The sequence below is a fragment of the Aphelocoma coerulescens genome, chromosome 1 (genome assembly GCF_041296385.1).
Source record: "Aphelocoma coerulescens isolate FSJ_1873_10779 chromosome 1, UR_Acoe_1.0, whole genome shotgun sequence".
Lineage (NCBI taxonomy): Eukaryota > Metazoa > Chordata > Aves > Passeriformes > Corvidae > Aphelocoma > Aphelocoma coerulescens.
The window spans coordinates 64,220,199-64,235,801 of record NC_091013.1 but is presented as its reverse complement, the minus strand read 5'-3'; the positions used below and the strand labels follow the sequence as shown (position 1 = coordinate 64,235,801).

Genomic DNA, 15,603 nt, shown 5'->3' with positions numbered 1-15,603 from the left:
GGACTACCCCATCCACAGCTCTCCCAGGGACACCAGTAGTCAGTCTGGAAGCTGACTCATTCCTTCCATTCCCCAGAGCTTTCGTTCCTGAGGCAGCAGAGGCCATTAGCTTTGGTTTGTTTTTAGTTTTTGTGAACTTAAATCTTTTATCCTAACTAAAGCACATCAGAATTAAAGAGGTTGAAAAGAACTGGAGGTAGTCACTGCAATAGTCTCAACTGAGGTCCTGAACTATTATTTCACTATTTTGTTGCCGTTTAAATAGTTAATTTCAGTCCCCCTTGTCCTACCCCTCTCCAGCTTCCCCACAGATTAACTGGTACAGTGCAGTTTCTGTCACTCCAAACTGGTAGCTTCCTCATCCCTCTCAGAGTTAGTCCAGCATATGTGTTCTACCACACATGATCTCCAGAAAGCCACTCTGGTTACAAGTGTGATAAACTTACTCTGTTGCTACACAAAACTAAGCTGATTAATCTGTTTCAGACCAAGCAGTTTCTGTAACAGAGAGGGAAAATGGTCTTGCTGTTTAAGATATGCCAAAGAACAGCAAAAAACCTATGGCCAGTGCCTGTTATTCAGCCACAAGTGACAGAAACACAAGCTTTTAACTACAGCAACTGTAGGTACAAAAATGCTACTAGCAAGGATTTTCTTGTTATTTTCTAAGTCCGTGAGAGACTTTTCTCTCTCACAGAAGAGGTAGCAGGGAATGTAAACAACCAAGCCACCTGCAACCTTGAAAAGTCTTGTTTATGGTGTAGTAGAAAAATATTTTGACAATGGCTGTTTTAGGATTTTAGCCAATCACCCCCAAGGGGTGGCTGGTCCTTTGTCCAATTAAGACTATGAAGAAAAAAGTCTATAAAAGAGTTTGTAAAATAATTAAATGGATCAATCTTGCTGCACAATTCCTGCCTGCTGGATCTTCTCCTCCTCCCTATGGCTGCAGGACATGGTGATATACCCTAGGAACCAGGCCTGCGGTAATAAGCAACTTTAGTGTGCCTTGGCCAAATAACCACTAACATGGGACAGCTCAATGCCAGCAACAGCTTTCCTTTGTTAATCACCTTGAAGTATTTGAAACTTCCCACCACTGTTTGAAAATCAGAAACTGAAAGCAATTCTAGAGTCATCACACTTTACATTTTAATACTTTTAATAGGCTTGAAAATGTAAAACATATACTTTGCTTACATAGTGTACAAAAGTATTTACAGATTTTTTTAATGAAAGCACAGAAACAGTTGTAAGGGAAAACACTGCACATCAGCGTAACCCTATATATAGAAAACATTGTACCTTAGGACAGAAAGTGCCTTGTGCATTTAAAAAATCCATTTGTGAACTAAAAATTACTAATTCTAAGTGATTATAGCAATTTTGAAATCACAATGAAAGTGGAATGCATGATTCTATGAAAAATGTGTAAAAGATTAACACAAGGCCACAAAAATCCAAAGCTATGCATCCTCCTTTGCTGCCCTCTGTAAACACAGAGGATCCATCCTACAACTTGCATCTCACACATTCCTTTTTCCTGGAATTCAACGGCAGCACTTAATAATAATCTTGATGTAACTGTTTAGTTAATGGCCCTGAAGTTTTGATATACCTTTAAGCCTAAAGGTAACATTTATAGAAGCTGTGTTTGATTTCTACATCAAGTGTTTCCTTGCATGTAAGAGCAACTTGAGCCTCTTCGGTATATGAAAAGCGTTCACTAGTTCTGAACTTGGGTATCTTTTTAGAGAAGGAAAGCAGTATTTATAGTAGATTAACTCTTGGGGCCGTTGGCTCTTGTCACACAGGCACCTATGTGACAGAGCCTGACTGCTCAGTGTAAGACTTGCACCTTTCAGATGACACCTAACAGCCAGTAACCAGTAGTTCTTCCCAAGGACTGAAGAGGCATGGGAAGTTTCTCTGCAAGATCAGCAGATGGGCATGAACTTGTTTGAACTTCATTCCTACTTGCAATTTACATATGAATATGTTGAAGAATCACTTATGCTGAAATCAAGAATTATACATTGGAAGAAAAAAAAAAAACCCAAAAACTTTCTTTAAGCTATGCAAAGCTGTCAACTGTAGCAACCACACTTGCTAATGAAGCTGGATTATTCCCAGCAAATTATGCAGACATCTCAGGACTTAGAACACAGGAAAGCTTCAAAACCAGAAGCAGATTTTATACTGCAGTAGTTATTCTGCCAACCTGAAAACCAGCAAAGATGTCTTGTGACACTTCCAGTTAACTGGAAGCTTTAAGCTGTTACAATCAAATTGTGTACATTTCTGAAAGCAGGAAAAGCCCAGCTCCTTGGTTCTGCTTATCTTCCCTTACAAAAATATTTTTTCCTTTTTAGAAATCTTTTTTCTTTCCTTCCTTTACAGAAATCTATGGAAATACAGAAGAAAAAACCTGTTTACATAACACTGTGCTTTGAGACTCAGATGCACGAAGTTGCAATAAAGATCTTTACATTCAAGAACATCGAAACAGTTGACAGAAGGTATTCCACCATGTTTGGTTCAGTCTGAAAAACAGTGCACATCATCCACTGAATCGTGTGCACAAGCCATGGTTACAGGAGCCAGTTTGCCTTGAAATCACTTCCAGGTTCTTCTCACTCAGTCTTGCAGTGACCTCTTCCTTTGGCCAGCAGTTCAGACAATAATGAGCAAGTACTCAAGACAAATTGCACATTGCTCAGACAGTACATTAACAGAATTCTGTACACAGCTCAGCATGTCAGGCATCCAATTTCTTCAGCTGTTCATATGTCAGAAAGAACTGACACAGCTGTTAAGGAAAACTGCTTCCTGTTCAAGCAGTGAAAACTGGTCACTTCACTACTGAAGGTCAGCTGCATCTGTGTGAAACTGTGTTCCACTCCTTGTTCCTTCCTATGCCATGCTGCATACTTTTTTACACAATACTAGGCAGAACAATGAAACTTGCTTTAAGGCTGGTGATACAACTCACTATCCTATCCCTTTTCCTCAGGATCTTAAACCCAGGACTGAGGAGGCAGGACAATGCTGCAAAAGCACTTAAGAGTCTTTACACACTTAGCTTTGATGGGCTAAAGAATGTTTGTTTATTGTAAAAAAATTACTACCAACCCACTTCCCAGGGCTCTGATCAGCTGGCTCTTGAAACAAAGCCAAAATTGTGAGACTAAGATAAACACAAAGATTGCATCAGTAACTGCTTACAGTTTCCTCAGTTCTGGAAATAGCCACCATTCCTAACTCACCTGGTCAATTCTGTTTAAAACCAGGCTCAACACAAAGGAAATTGGTAGGTATAAAATTGGAAGAACAGAAGATTATTTTGCAAGATCATATTTTTTTATTCACCCTGTGTGAATCATAAATTCAAGCAGCTGACTAAAAAAAAATCCAAAAAACTGACAACTGCACAATTTTCCATTCATAAAAAAAAAGGGAATATCTGTGCTGATATGACATTTCCCACACTGAGTAATTCTGTAAAAAACAATACTTGCTGTTGTATGGCTAACTTAGTTTTGCACACCTGTGGAAAGGATACAATAATATTCCAAGGACCAAGTCTTAACCAGTTTGGCCAAAACCCTTTATACAGAGCAAAAAAGCCTTCATTCTTCCATGTCTAGAAAAACAAACAAACAAACCAACCCACAAGACAAGAATACACTTACGTAATTCTATTTTAGTGAGAAATTCAGACAGCATCTCAGCTAATAAGACAAGGGGGTAGCTTAGTCCTGTAACCTTAATTTAAACTTATTCTCTGACAGGACAAAAACCGCATTTCACTAGATAAAACCAAGATTAGTAATGCCTGCAGCATTACCTGGCAGGTAAAGCTGCAGTCTGTATCACTCAGTACTCAACATAGATTGATCCAAATTGCATTTCTGGACTTGCCCCCACTCCCCCCCCTCCAAAAAAACACCAAACCAAAACACCACACCAAAAAAACCAAACACAACCCCAAAAAAGCCTTGCAAAGTGCTGCCTGTAAACCTGCAGTTCACATTTGGCAGCCCCTTGAAATTTGCTGCATGTAAACCTGTAGCTAACATTAAGCAGTCCCTTGAGATATTTCAGTCTGCTTTATGGACCTCACAATTTCACTGGACAATGTGACTTGGACTGCTCAGTTAACAGTTGGACACCAATAGCTTACTATCCATTCTTCTCCATGTAGAAGGCCATCATGGTCCCACCTCATACCAAATTTAGAGACTTAAGAAACCAAATCAAAGTTATCAAAATCAGAGGCTGACCTTGCCTCTGGCTGCACTAGCCCTTCCATTATGCAGTAAGCAACACAGAAAACCATCTGTTCCAGACGATCTTGTTCCTCAAGGACTGACCTATGAAATGATAATATCCTGTCAGCCTGACATAGTATAAAGCTGAGCAAGAGAGAGTGCTGCTGAGAGCCTTCCTCTCCTCATCCAAGGCCCCAAAGGAAGTAAGGTTTTGCAGGAGACACTAACTTTCTTCCTGCCTTTCTGTCAAGATAGTTGATACTTTTCACACCGAGTGCATTACTGACAGCATAGTCCTTTTGAGCATTATGGAAAAAAGCATATTGAAGTTCTTAGGGAAAACAGAACAATTTTGGGCTCTACAGCAAAACCACTGCTGGTGGCAGCAGTTTCCATTTATGATGGAATTTTATTTTCCATTTATGAACTACTTACCTGTAACAAGCAATCCAAAGTGCCCTTGTAGACTGAGTGTCCCCCATGTTGTTGGCTTTTCTGATTCATCATGCGTGTTCTTACAACATCAACTGGGTTGGATGCAAGGGCTCCAGCTAACCCACAAAGAAAACTGGAACTAATAAAAGAAGGGTTTAATGAAATCTGATCTAACACACAGAGATGCACAAGAATTTCCCCTTCCCAGGAAACACACAATAATAATGACTGTTTAATGCTTTTAGAAAGAATTAAATCAGCTAATGGATGCAGAAAGTTACTTTTCATTTACTATAAAAGCATAATTTTGAAGATTTGCTATACAGCCCTTATATACAGTATGCTTGAAAAGATGTTTGTGCCCCTGGGGATAATATCTGACAAACTTTCATCTAACCTTAATTTGCACAGTTGAATGATTCAGTCCACCCACAAAACAAGTTTCCATATTTCAAAAGAACATTAAATCCAAATGCTAAATAAAATTAGCTTCCATGCTACCATTTGAGATATTACATTAAAAATTATAAACACATCAAAAGTATATTTACATCTAGACATATTTACATGATAGCAAAATCAAAATACTCATCTCCCCTATTGCAAGAACTAACCAATGAGCTATACAACCAGTTAAAAAAACTTACAGGAAGTGAGTATATACTGTATCTCCCATATATCCAGACATAATTATGTGCTTTTTGGTAAGGTCATACACTGGCAGTTCCACTCCAACAACAATAGCAGCCCTCTGTGCTGTCAATGATACTCCCTGGCAAAAGAAAGGATATAGCTGAAGTTTAAAGTCAACCTGTGTGCACTGTTAGAAAAGCCAAGCTCTTAAAATACAAAGCAAAACACCACAAATGCGTTAAGAACATTGCAAATTCAAGTGAGGCTAATTAGTACAAGTCTTAGAAGCATGAGCTCCAAAACCACAAATTTGAAATAACAGATAAATCACTTCTCCACACAAAATGGCAACTTCAGATCCTTTATTTTCTATCTCTGCTTAACATCTCAATTCTTGCATCAACAGTCAGCTAAAACCTCAAAACCAGTGTTCCTTTGCTGCTAGCTGAAAAACCGACAAAGTAAGAAGGATGAACAGAAAACTGGAGATCAAGAAACTTTGTGAGAAAAGCACACTAATAGAAAAGCATTCCTATTTTCCAGCTGTTTCAAAACAAGTGTCCATTTTGGGTCTTCAGTTGTTATGCAGTCATTGACTGTAACTGGCCCAAGAGACAACCTGTAAGACTGAGTAAGAGAATTCCTGAGCTAGAGGGGATGCTCTTTATCTCCTCTGCTTCCAAGTGTTCTTTAGGATATGTTTTAAAACAGACAGAGCATACAGTTAGAGAGGTGTCATGCCATTGAGAGGTTCAACAAAGGGTTGTTGAACTATTCCTAGAGACAGTCATCCTAATTGAAGCCTACATTTGTCTTCCCTCTCCTAAGTGGCAGCTAATCCATGCACACAAGACTTCACCAAAAAGCACTAAGACACCAGCAGTGAAGCAGTCATGACAAGTGACAGACATCATTACATCCTCCATATTTCAGCTGAGAACACTGTAGGAATACATGAAATTCTGAGCAAGGAAGTGTAGTTGAAGTGTAAGACACAGTCCAAAAAATACTTGCCTTCCATAATCCTTTAGTGCCTTCCTTTTGGTAGATCTGTATGAAGTTACCCATCATTCCTCCTTGAATCATATTACCTTGGGCTTGCATTCTGATCTGAGATTCATTTGAAGACACAATTAAAACATAAATACAACCAATAAAATAATAAAACTATATTAAACTACTAAGTTACAACTGCAAGTAGTGAAGTCAATTTCTCTTTGAATACAAAGCAAGAGCTGACATTATCAGAACCATGGTGCAATCTTTTTGCCTTAACTATCCAAATGCAGCTGCTAATTTTGAACAAGTATGTGGTACAATTCTTAGCTGCATTAAGTCACTTCTATTTCTGTATTGGGTACACTCCTCCATTTAGATAAGACTGGCAGATGGGTTCTGCAGGATGTTCTTTGCAGTGCTCTCACAGGAACATACTGACATGAAAGGTTAAAAAGATTAATGTTTCAGCCACTGAGAACCACAGTTTTCAACCCTGTAGATTTATAAGAACATCCTTAGGAACCTGCCAAGGTAACTTCCAAATACAAGTTGTCAACAACCAACTTGCCACGGGGACATAATTTTAGGAAGTAACTAATTGAAGCCACACTTGAAATAGCAGCTTATGTTTGAAAAGCCACTACATAACCACACTAGCACTATGAAGGATTAAGCTTTTTAGTAGCTTCAGAAAAACAGAGAGGGTTTTCTTGACTTCCTTTTCATTAGGAGCAGCTGTGTAAGTCACAAGCTCCAGTTTTGTAAGATTAATACCATCAACCCTTCCAAGTAGCCTACTATCATTAAGCTAACAGATTCTTGAAGAGGTGGTTGTTTCACTAATTCACTTTAAATGACTGATGCTGGAATGCCATTTCCTTGGAACACAGATTTGCAAAGCCTCTCTACAGTGTTAAGGAATCATACAGTACAAGTAGCATTCACTGGAACTTCCCTCTGAATTGATCTTCACCTATTTTGAGCTCTAGAAACATCCTAGTGTAATAGTGTTACCAAGAAGTACAGATGAAATATGCAGTGTGGCTTCCACACAAACACTACAGCAGGAAAGTTATTCTCTCCCCACATTCAGAAAACTGTGGATCCAACTACCTCCCCAACCTTCACTTTCCTCATGCGTACTTCCAAATAATTAGTACGGACCAGAAGGAGGTTCCAAGAATTCAGGATGTTACTGATTTTTTAGAAGTTAAGAGATAAGAATAAATATGGTTACAAAACAAATCCTGTATTCATCAGGAGACTGTTTTTATTTCAGGAGAGAACAAAAACTAAAAAGACAAGCTCTACATAATTACCTTTAAGACATCTGTAGGGTTGGCAATAGAGGACGAGATTACTCCCGAAAGAATGCCACACAGAACATTCATCATGAGGGTTTCATCTATTTCACAAACAAAGAGTTTAGCTGCAGATTTACAAAGCATAAGATGCATATGACAGGATGATGCCTCCCCTCATTTAACCTGAGAGTGCCAGTTACAGAAGCCATAAAACCTGTTCTGACGAGTTATCCTTGCTGACTCACTTTGTTGTAACTGGTATAAGCAATGTTTTCTCAGTAGCCTTGTTCAAATGCTACAGTAAGATACCAAATGGAAACAGTCAGCTTCAAGCAAATCAGTCCTCAATTAAATGGAAAATAACCACTCACCTTCTGGATGCTCAACAAACATTCTTTTTAAGCTCTGGTAAGTGCCTATTTTTATAGTTCCATATGAAGCTTGCCGTAGCATTGCAGGTGCAATCCTGTGAAAAACAAGCAGCAATAATGTTTATGCTCAAGATCTCAAAAACTCATGAGAAAATTCTTCCTGGTGCAGAAATATCTAGCAGAGAAAGGTTTGTTCATTTAAATCAACAATTTAAACTCACTGCAAACAAAACAAGCTTTAGAGCTTTTTAGGTTTTGGTTTAAATAGAGCCTGCAAGAACATGAATGAACTGTGAAGGGATTACTGTTAGACCATGCTTCAACTTATGATCTATAAAATAGCTTGCAGGCATGTCTGAAATGTAATTCCTCCACCATCCTGCATGTTTTGAAGAAAAGCGTGCTCATTTATAAACAAAGGTTAATTCAGTTTTAATTCTGAGAGATGGAACAACCATAGCAGCACTGTAGAGAATAACCTTATGATTAGCTATTTTGTTTCAAGTAGGTTTTGTTGTATGATGGGGGTTTTTTTTAAACATGAAATGCTATTGCAGTGTGCAACACTGAAGGTGTCTAAGCTTGGTCTTCCAACTTCCAGATTAAGGCTAGTCAAATACCTTGTAATCCTGAAACCCAAAAATTCACATACAATGGGCTTATACTTATCCACAGACTGTTCAAAAGCCATTGCTGCAGCCCAGTTAATCTTACCCACAGTATAAGGCTTTCAATCCTTCTTCTCTGCATATTCTGACCAGTGCATGAACCATTCCACGGTAGCGGATCTCTTTGTATTTGGCATCATTAACTTGACCTTGAACCTGGAGACGTGTTTTGGTCAGATCAATGGGGAAAGTACCTTAAAGGAAAATGAGTGAGAAAATTAATGAAGTACCTACCTAATCAAAGACAACAGAGCACATCATACAAGAACCAGGAACATTGATTATATATCATAACATATACAAGTACTCCCATAGGAAAGAAGTCCTTCTTACCAAGACTCTCTTTTAAAGAACTTATTCACCTTCTATCACCTTGGTTCTTCTAAAGGCCTGTCAGAGGCCCTGCCTACTTCTGGTGTTTACATTTCACATTCACTGTATTTTCAAGCAACATGGCATTGCCTGGTTATAATCAGCCACACTGAACAGGACTCTGCAATCCCACTCAGGTACTGAGTTTGCATGTGTATTCTGCCAACACCTTTAAAGAGGATGTCACTGAAGGCAAATAAATTCTATAGGACCCGCTACACAGACTCTGGCCTAGTATCTTAAAAAGCAGTAGCAGCAGTACCTATTTCTGTTACTGCTTTCCTGTAGCCCACTGCTATGTTATGTTCAGTTCATACTCTCCATACTCCCCTTATGAAAAGATTCAGAAAGTATATCCATCCAAGAAAAGGACCACCTCAACATCCATACTCACCTAAGCATGAACAGCAGTCAGGATTAACTACACCTGTTCAAATGAGGCTTACCAGACAAGCAAAGCTTTCGTAAATTGTTTGTCTTCCTTACAAAGCTTTTGGCATTATTGGCCATATTCAGTCAAGTCAAATAAGAGAGGTTTCAAAATCAAGTTTGCACAAGTTTCGTATCTAGAAATCCTTCCCATCCCTGGAATCATTCAAAGTCAGACTTGACAAGGCTTTGAGCAACCTGATTTAATTAAAGATGTCCCTGCTCAAAGCAGGGGGGTTGGACCAGATGACCTTCCAACCCAAATTATTCTATGAAAACAAAATAGTAGTTTTAAGTGTAACTTTATATTGCATCTACTTTTCTAGACAGGCCTTGCATGCAAGCCCACCACATGCCAAATCATCTTCTGCTTCAATGAAAACTTCCTTTATTTTCATGTACATGCATTTCAGATACGACTTTATAAGGACGTTGATATTTTAGGGTTGCCTTTAGAGCAGGCCTAGAACATCAGATGCACTGTCTCACTACAGCAATTATTCTGTGTTGCTCACTATTGAAATTAAGTGTTCAAATCTAAGCAGCCACTTACACTCAAGAAAAGGTAATTAAACTGCAACATAGATACTCAGGAAAGCTAAGAGAAAAATTTGCAAGTTAAGAGCTTAACTTGCCTACTGCAGCAAAGCAGAAGCTGTATCTACTTACAACCACTGTCTAGGAACACATCAAACAAACACCAAATAATAAAGCACAAAGGCAAAATATGTATAAAAGCAAGACTCACCAGGGATGAGAGTTTACAGACACAAGTGTTCTGACATTGCAACAGAGATCAGAGCAACTCTTCAGTCAGCATTAAACAAAAAATTCTATGCAATAGACCACTATATACTACTGTGTCACTGGCAGCATGGAACCAAACTTGTTTTACATAGAGACTATCCAAGTCAAGAAAATCACATCAACAGTTAAAGCAAATGCTTACCACATTCTGCAGTGATTGATGCTAAACCTCCATAGATAAAGGGCTTCCAGTTCAGTGCTGGCATTACTGGTTCCTCTTTCTGTGAAAGAGGAATATTTAACACTTATATAAGTACATGTCATATATATACATGCTAACACCTAGGAAAAACTTGGTGCCTGGTCCATTTAAAATGGGCCTTTCAAACATGCTAAGAGTAAAAAAATATTTAATACCTTTGACAATCAGAAGAAAGACAGGAGTACCATAGAAAGGAATCTGGGTTCAAATCAGTGTCTACTCTGTATTTTGGCCACCACTCTCCTCACCATGAAAGGTTAAAGCAGTTTGTCTCCCAGGCACAATTTAAGGAGCACTGCAGTGAATAACCTCCAAGGATTTTCACCAAGCTAAACTAGTTTGACTACATCCTGCAGTTGAATGGAACTTTTAGGACAGTCATTACAAAACTTCCTTTCTTCCAGTTACCGACATTAATTAGCATGAGCTACGCTGGTACACTTGGACAGAAAATAAGGGTGCATACACCATTTTGCTTCCATTAAGACTTATTTCTGCCACCAGGGTTCACAATATTCATTCTTGTGAATGTTACATGAAAATTGTGTCAATTAAGTGAATTTGACAAAGTGACCACAATTCACAATATACTATGGCATATGCTTTGCAGCATGTTACAGTAATCCAATTATATTAGAAAAGAGGTAAGAACTTCAAACTAATCCAGCCAATACAAGATTGCCCTTCCCAAAACCAAGCAGGTCTCTCCATAGCTTATTTTTCCCCTTCTTCACAATATAAATACTTTTCATTCCCCAGTTTCTGTAACATCCCCCTAAACATTGCATTCTAGTCATTTTTTGCCCATTAATTTTATGGGAAAATTTTACTTGAAAGTACTTCGCTTGGCACTTACACTCCCTGTTATTCTCCTGTGTTTAATCACCCAGAGTGCCCAACTGGAAAATATCACAAATACACCAGTTACTTAGCCCTGCCTTTTGTACAGGTGAACCTTCTTCAGTCATTTCCTCTAGAAATGCCAATAATCCAGCACCTAAATGAAGTTTCAGAGTTGCAGACACTCAGCAGGGCTGAATAGTTTCTGCAGCCCTAGTTTTCCTTTTATTGTCTTTACTTAATGATGAGCTACCTGGTATTCTGACACACAAGGAAACAAAAGAAGCTAAAAATCACATAGTTCCATATACTCAACACCTACATGCACAGAAGTCCATTTACGTTTTTAGACTGCTGCAAAGAACACCATTGATGGAGAAAAAAAATGCACAACAAAAAAATCCAAGGAAAAGGCAAAAAGGACACCCCACTATACTGCCAAGAAGAGTGAAGTACAGAGCTCTGGGCACACAGGCTTAGACCATGCCAGCTTTTCAACACAAATGAGGCAGAGCCACATGGATATGACACTGTATGAGAGGGAGGCCAGTTCCAGCTCCAAGTGCCTCATAATCCTGTTCTGCCATGATTAATGGCACATCATTTAATTAACAGAGACAAAGCTAAGCTCAGTTTGCCCACTATCAGCCACACACCTGATCGTTGCTCCTGAGAAACTCATCAAAACTTACAGTTAAGACCCCCCAACATATCAAAACAAATTTTCATCTATCACAAATACCGTAACAGTAATAAAACTATAATATATCATTTTTCTGTTTGTTTCATATTTCACTCTAGGCAATGAAGGCCTTTTCTATGTAATTCTGAACATGGCCAAATAGAGTTTTCAGTTTGCACACAGATTTACAAATATTAGTTGAAGCTTCAGTATATACATAGGATATCCTAATGCAAAAATTTTATAGCACACTCTTCCTTTGACAGATCCCAAGGTGAAGGTCAAGGTCTGTACATCTGAAAGGCTTTCAAGTCTCATCTCCTGCCAGTATGCCAAACTAACAGTATGAATCTTTCCACTTCTAATCTCCAGCCCTCCTTCTAGATTTCCATACTTTAGGAAGAAGTATGAAGAAGAAGAAAAAATGAGAGCAAAGAGGGAAAGTTTTTCTCAGAAAAAAAAACAAAACAATCAAAAAGACACACCAGCCAGTAATTTCGCCCCATGATCTCAGCTGTCTCATTTTCTGCTCATATTCTGAATTCTTGGTTTGCTTCTTACTCAGAACTTCTTCCCTGTATCAATAAAAATAGTTAGCGTCTCCTCAGAACAGTTCTGTGTCAATTAAGTGGCAAACTAGTCAAAAAGAGAATCCAGCCATCATTATAGAAAAAGTTGATGTTTCCACTTTTACTAGAAAAATATTGCTTTTACGAAATATACATTGTTGTACTCTGAACATCAGTGATGACAGAGGGGATGCTTGACCTTAAAGAACATTGGGTTTAATTATTACAGAGATTCATCTATGCACTTTCTGCAGAGGTCAGAAGAGACTCTTCTTTCTTTTAACCACAGCGTGACCAGAGCAAACCCAAAAGCCCAGGTTCCATAAAAGAACGAATCACTTAAATAGCCCGATAGTTCCCTGATGGGGAACAGGCTTGAAAAGTCACACATCGAATCGTATATTGGTGAAAAATATCGCTAGTGTATTAAGCACACAGTATACTCGAGTTCATAGTGGTTTTAACTATTTAAAACGGATTCGGGTCTAGGAAGGCAACAACAACTGTATAAACTACACATGAAAGATGGGCTCCCACCCCCCCAAGACCTGAGAGCAGCAGCGGCCGCCACCTCCCCACTCACCACAGAGCCCTACCCGAGTCCCGCCGTGCCGCTCCCACTGCTCCCAAACCCCAGCGTCGCTTTCCGCGGCCGCGACGGCTTTTGGGGAACGCGGGGCTCCGCCCCGGGGCGGGCTGGCCCGAGGGGCCGAGCCAGGAGTGGGGTGTGGAAGGGGTGGGTGTAGAGCTGCGGTTGGTTTGAAGGGCCCTTCGAGCAGGCTGTAATTACCTGGGAAAAGATTAACCACGCTGACCTTGCAGTCAGAGGTCTCCCCTCGCCGCTGGCCTTGGGAAGCAGCTGGGCTGGTGGGGCAGGCTGGCATTTTCCATTAGCATTCCTGCCCCAGCAGAGTGGAGCGGCTGTCGGGTGTTTCAGCGCTTCCCGGTTAACGAGCAGGTCGCTCGCCCCGCAGGGTTTCTCCCCATCATTACCTATAAGGACCTTGATTTTGCCCCTCGGTTTACGATCCTATGGGCGCCAGCGACAACTCAGCAGTACCTGGGCTAAGCTTTCCTCAGGCAGCTCAGGAAACTACTACGCAGCTACCTGCTGCGTGGAGGAGCAGAAAGGGGCTTAAATAGCTACTTTGCTCTTTAAAACACCCTCTTGAATATTTTTGGCAGAACGGTTACACAGGTGACTCAGTAGTAGTAGTATTACACAGTTCTGTGCCATTCTAATTGTTTCTTTGCATTACCAGTGCAGAAATCATGGATTCAGCACATAACCTTTACATTGCTTTGTAAACACATATCCAGTGCCTGTCCAGAAGGAAAGGGGCTGTCCAGAAGGAAAGGGGCTATCCAAAAGGGCAGGTTTCAGCCGCTATACAGGTGTCAGTGAACACTGGATGAGAACCAGAACTAGTCTGGTCCAGAGCCCAGGGCTCCCTGTGAAATAGTTGGAATCAGCTCTTTTGCTGCCCCTAAAGGCAGAGTGTTCTGGCAACTCGGTGCTTTCTGTTCCTGACTGAAGAGCTGCCAGGAGTGCTTGTAAGGACCTACCCCACGGTGCAGCCCTGCTGCCGCTGTCAGTCCGCTGCCTTGCAAGCGAATGGCATGCCTTACCCCGGAAAGGGCAAAACTCCTGCGGGATCGCTCCCTCGCTAATCTCAGGGCAAGGCTGGAGGCTGAAAGCCTTTATTTAAGCTTACGGGATGGTAGAGAAAGGGGGTAACACCCGCTCAGTTCTCATTAAGAAGCTGGATGTGGCTTTGCATGCAACCCTCGATAAAGCATAAGGAATCCAAAATCTGGGTTCCAATGTGCTGTAAGTGCTTCATACAATGAAAAGAGTTCTCTAAAGGAATCCAAGTCCATTACAGACTTCCCAGAAATTTTGACATTACAGCTGTTAAAGGATGGGCAGCCCACAAAGCTCATGCTCTAATCACAGTGTTGCAAAGTTGTCTTTTCAGGTGGGCCATACAGAAGGTAGCTACAAACTCCCACCTCAGAACTGGTATTCATGTTCTGACCCCCTCCTGCAACTCCTAGTAACTGGCTAGTACTTTACAGGTTTTATGTCTACAACAAGTAGTAGTACGAGCTTACTTGACATAAGCTTTGAATGGCTCCTTTCATTTTGCAGCGATCATTTGGACTGATTCTAACATTGAGTGATTTTGCACTTTGATGCAGCCACTTAGGTTTTCTGACTTCTCAAATTTCTGCCTCCTTTTAAGAAGGACTTTAGTTCCACTCTGATCTTGAGTTGAGCAGCTCCTTCTGCAGGCAGATGGGGTTTATTGTCTCTGATGAAAGTCAGTTCCTGCTCACTTGTTTTATCTTGCACCCAATCACATTTCTTAAGTATCTGCTAGTTCTCAACTGTGTACTTCTGAAAACAGAGGAATTCAGGTTAACTTTTGTTACTGCTGGTGACTTTTGCATGGGTCCTCTAAAAAACGTGTGCTGTTGTATTCTCACCCCAATTCGTACTACGTATGAGATACGTAATGCTTTTGTCAACAGCCAGTGGACTACTTCTGGCAAGCTGTCTCGAGCCTGGCATCTGCGTCACAGCAGCACTGACTTAGGTACTCAGCATCTTTCCACATGTCTCTGAACAATCCATGTGCTACTGATTACACAGTCTTACAACAGCTTTTCCAAGCGCCAGTTCTTTCCCAATGGGCTGTGTAGGGCTACAGTTTAATTAATTAATTCCCAGACTCCTGAACTTACTGCTCCTGAATTTCCTCACACATTTTTTGTTTCTTTTTTTTTTTAAGCAAAAGAAGACTGCCCTCAAACCATTTTACCAGGGACCTCTGCTTTCTGTGCATTCATTCCTGTTTCACTATTTCCACTGTTGCTTAAAATGGAAAATCATTTCACTTCTGGTCTCTCCAGTGGTGAACACAGTTTTGCCAAGTCTCCTGCTGCTTAAATGAATGGTTAGTGAAGAGACACAGATGGCTACAGGTATTGTTCAAACTGCCTTGCCGTTTTGTCACT

General features: G+C 40.2%; 1 protein-coding gene across 1 annotated transcript; it reads right to left on the bottom strand.

Annotated features, from left to right (window-relative positions):
• Window positions 1-1,135: 1,135 nt before the first annotated feature.
• Window positions 1,136-13,278, bottom strand: SLC25A30 (solute carrier family 25 member 30). Its single transcript, XM_069010304.1, has 11 exons — window positions 13,179-13,278; window positions 12,499-12,588; window positions 10,432-10,510; window positions 8,728-8,875; window positions 8,014-8,108; window positions 7,658-7,743; window positions 6,354-6,449; window positions 5,354-5,478; window positions 4,707-4,845; window positions 3,563-3,643; window positions 1,136-2,800 (listed from the first exon to the last, which is right to left on the bottom strand). The coding sequence occupies exons 2-11, from the start codon at window positions 12,517-12,519 to the stop codon at window positions 2,759-2,761; spliced, it is 912 nt and encodes a 303-aa protein (XP_068866405.1). The 5' UTR covers window positions 12,520-12,588; window positions 13,179-13,278; the 3' UTR covers window positions 1,136-2,758.
• Window positions 13,279-15,603: the final 2,325 nt, after the last annotated feature.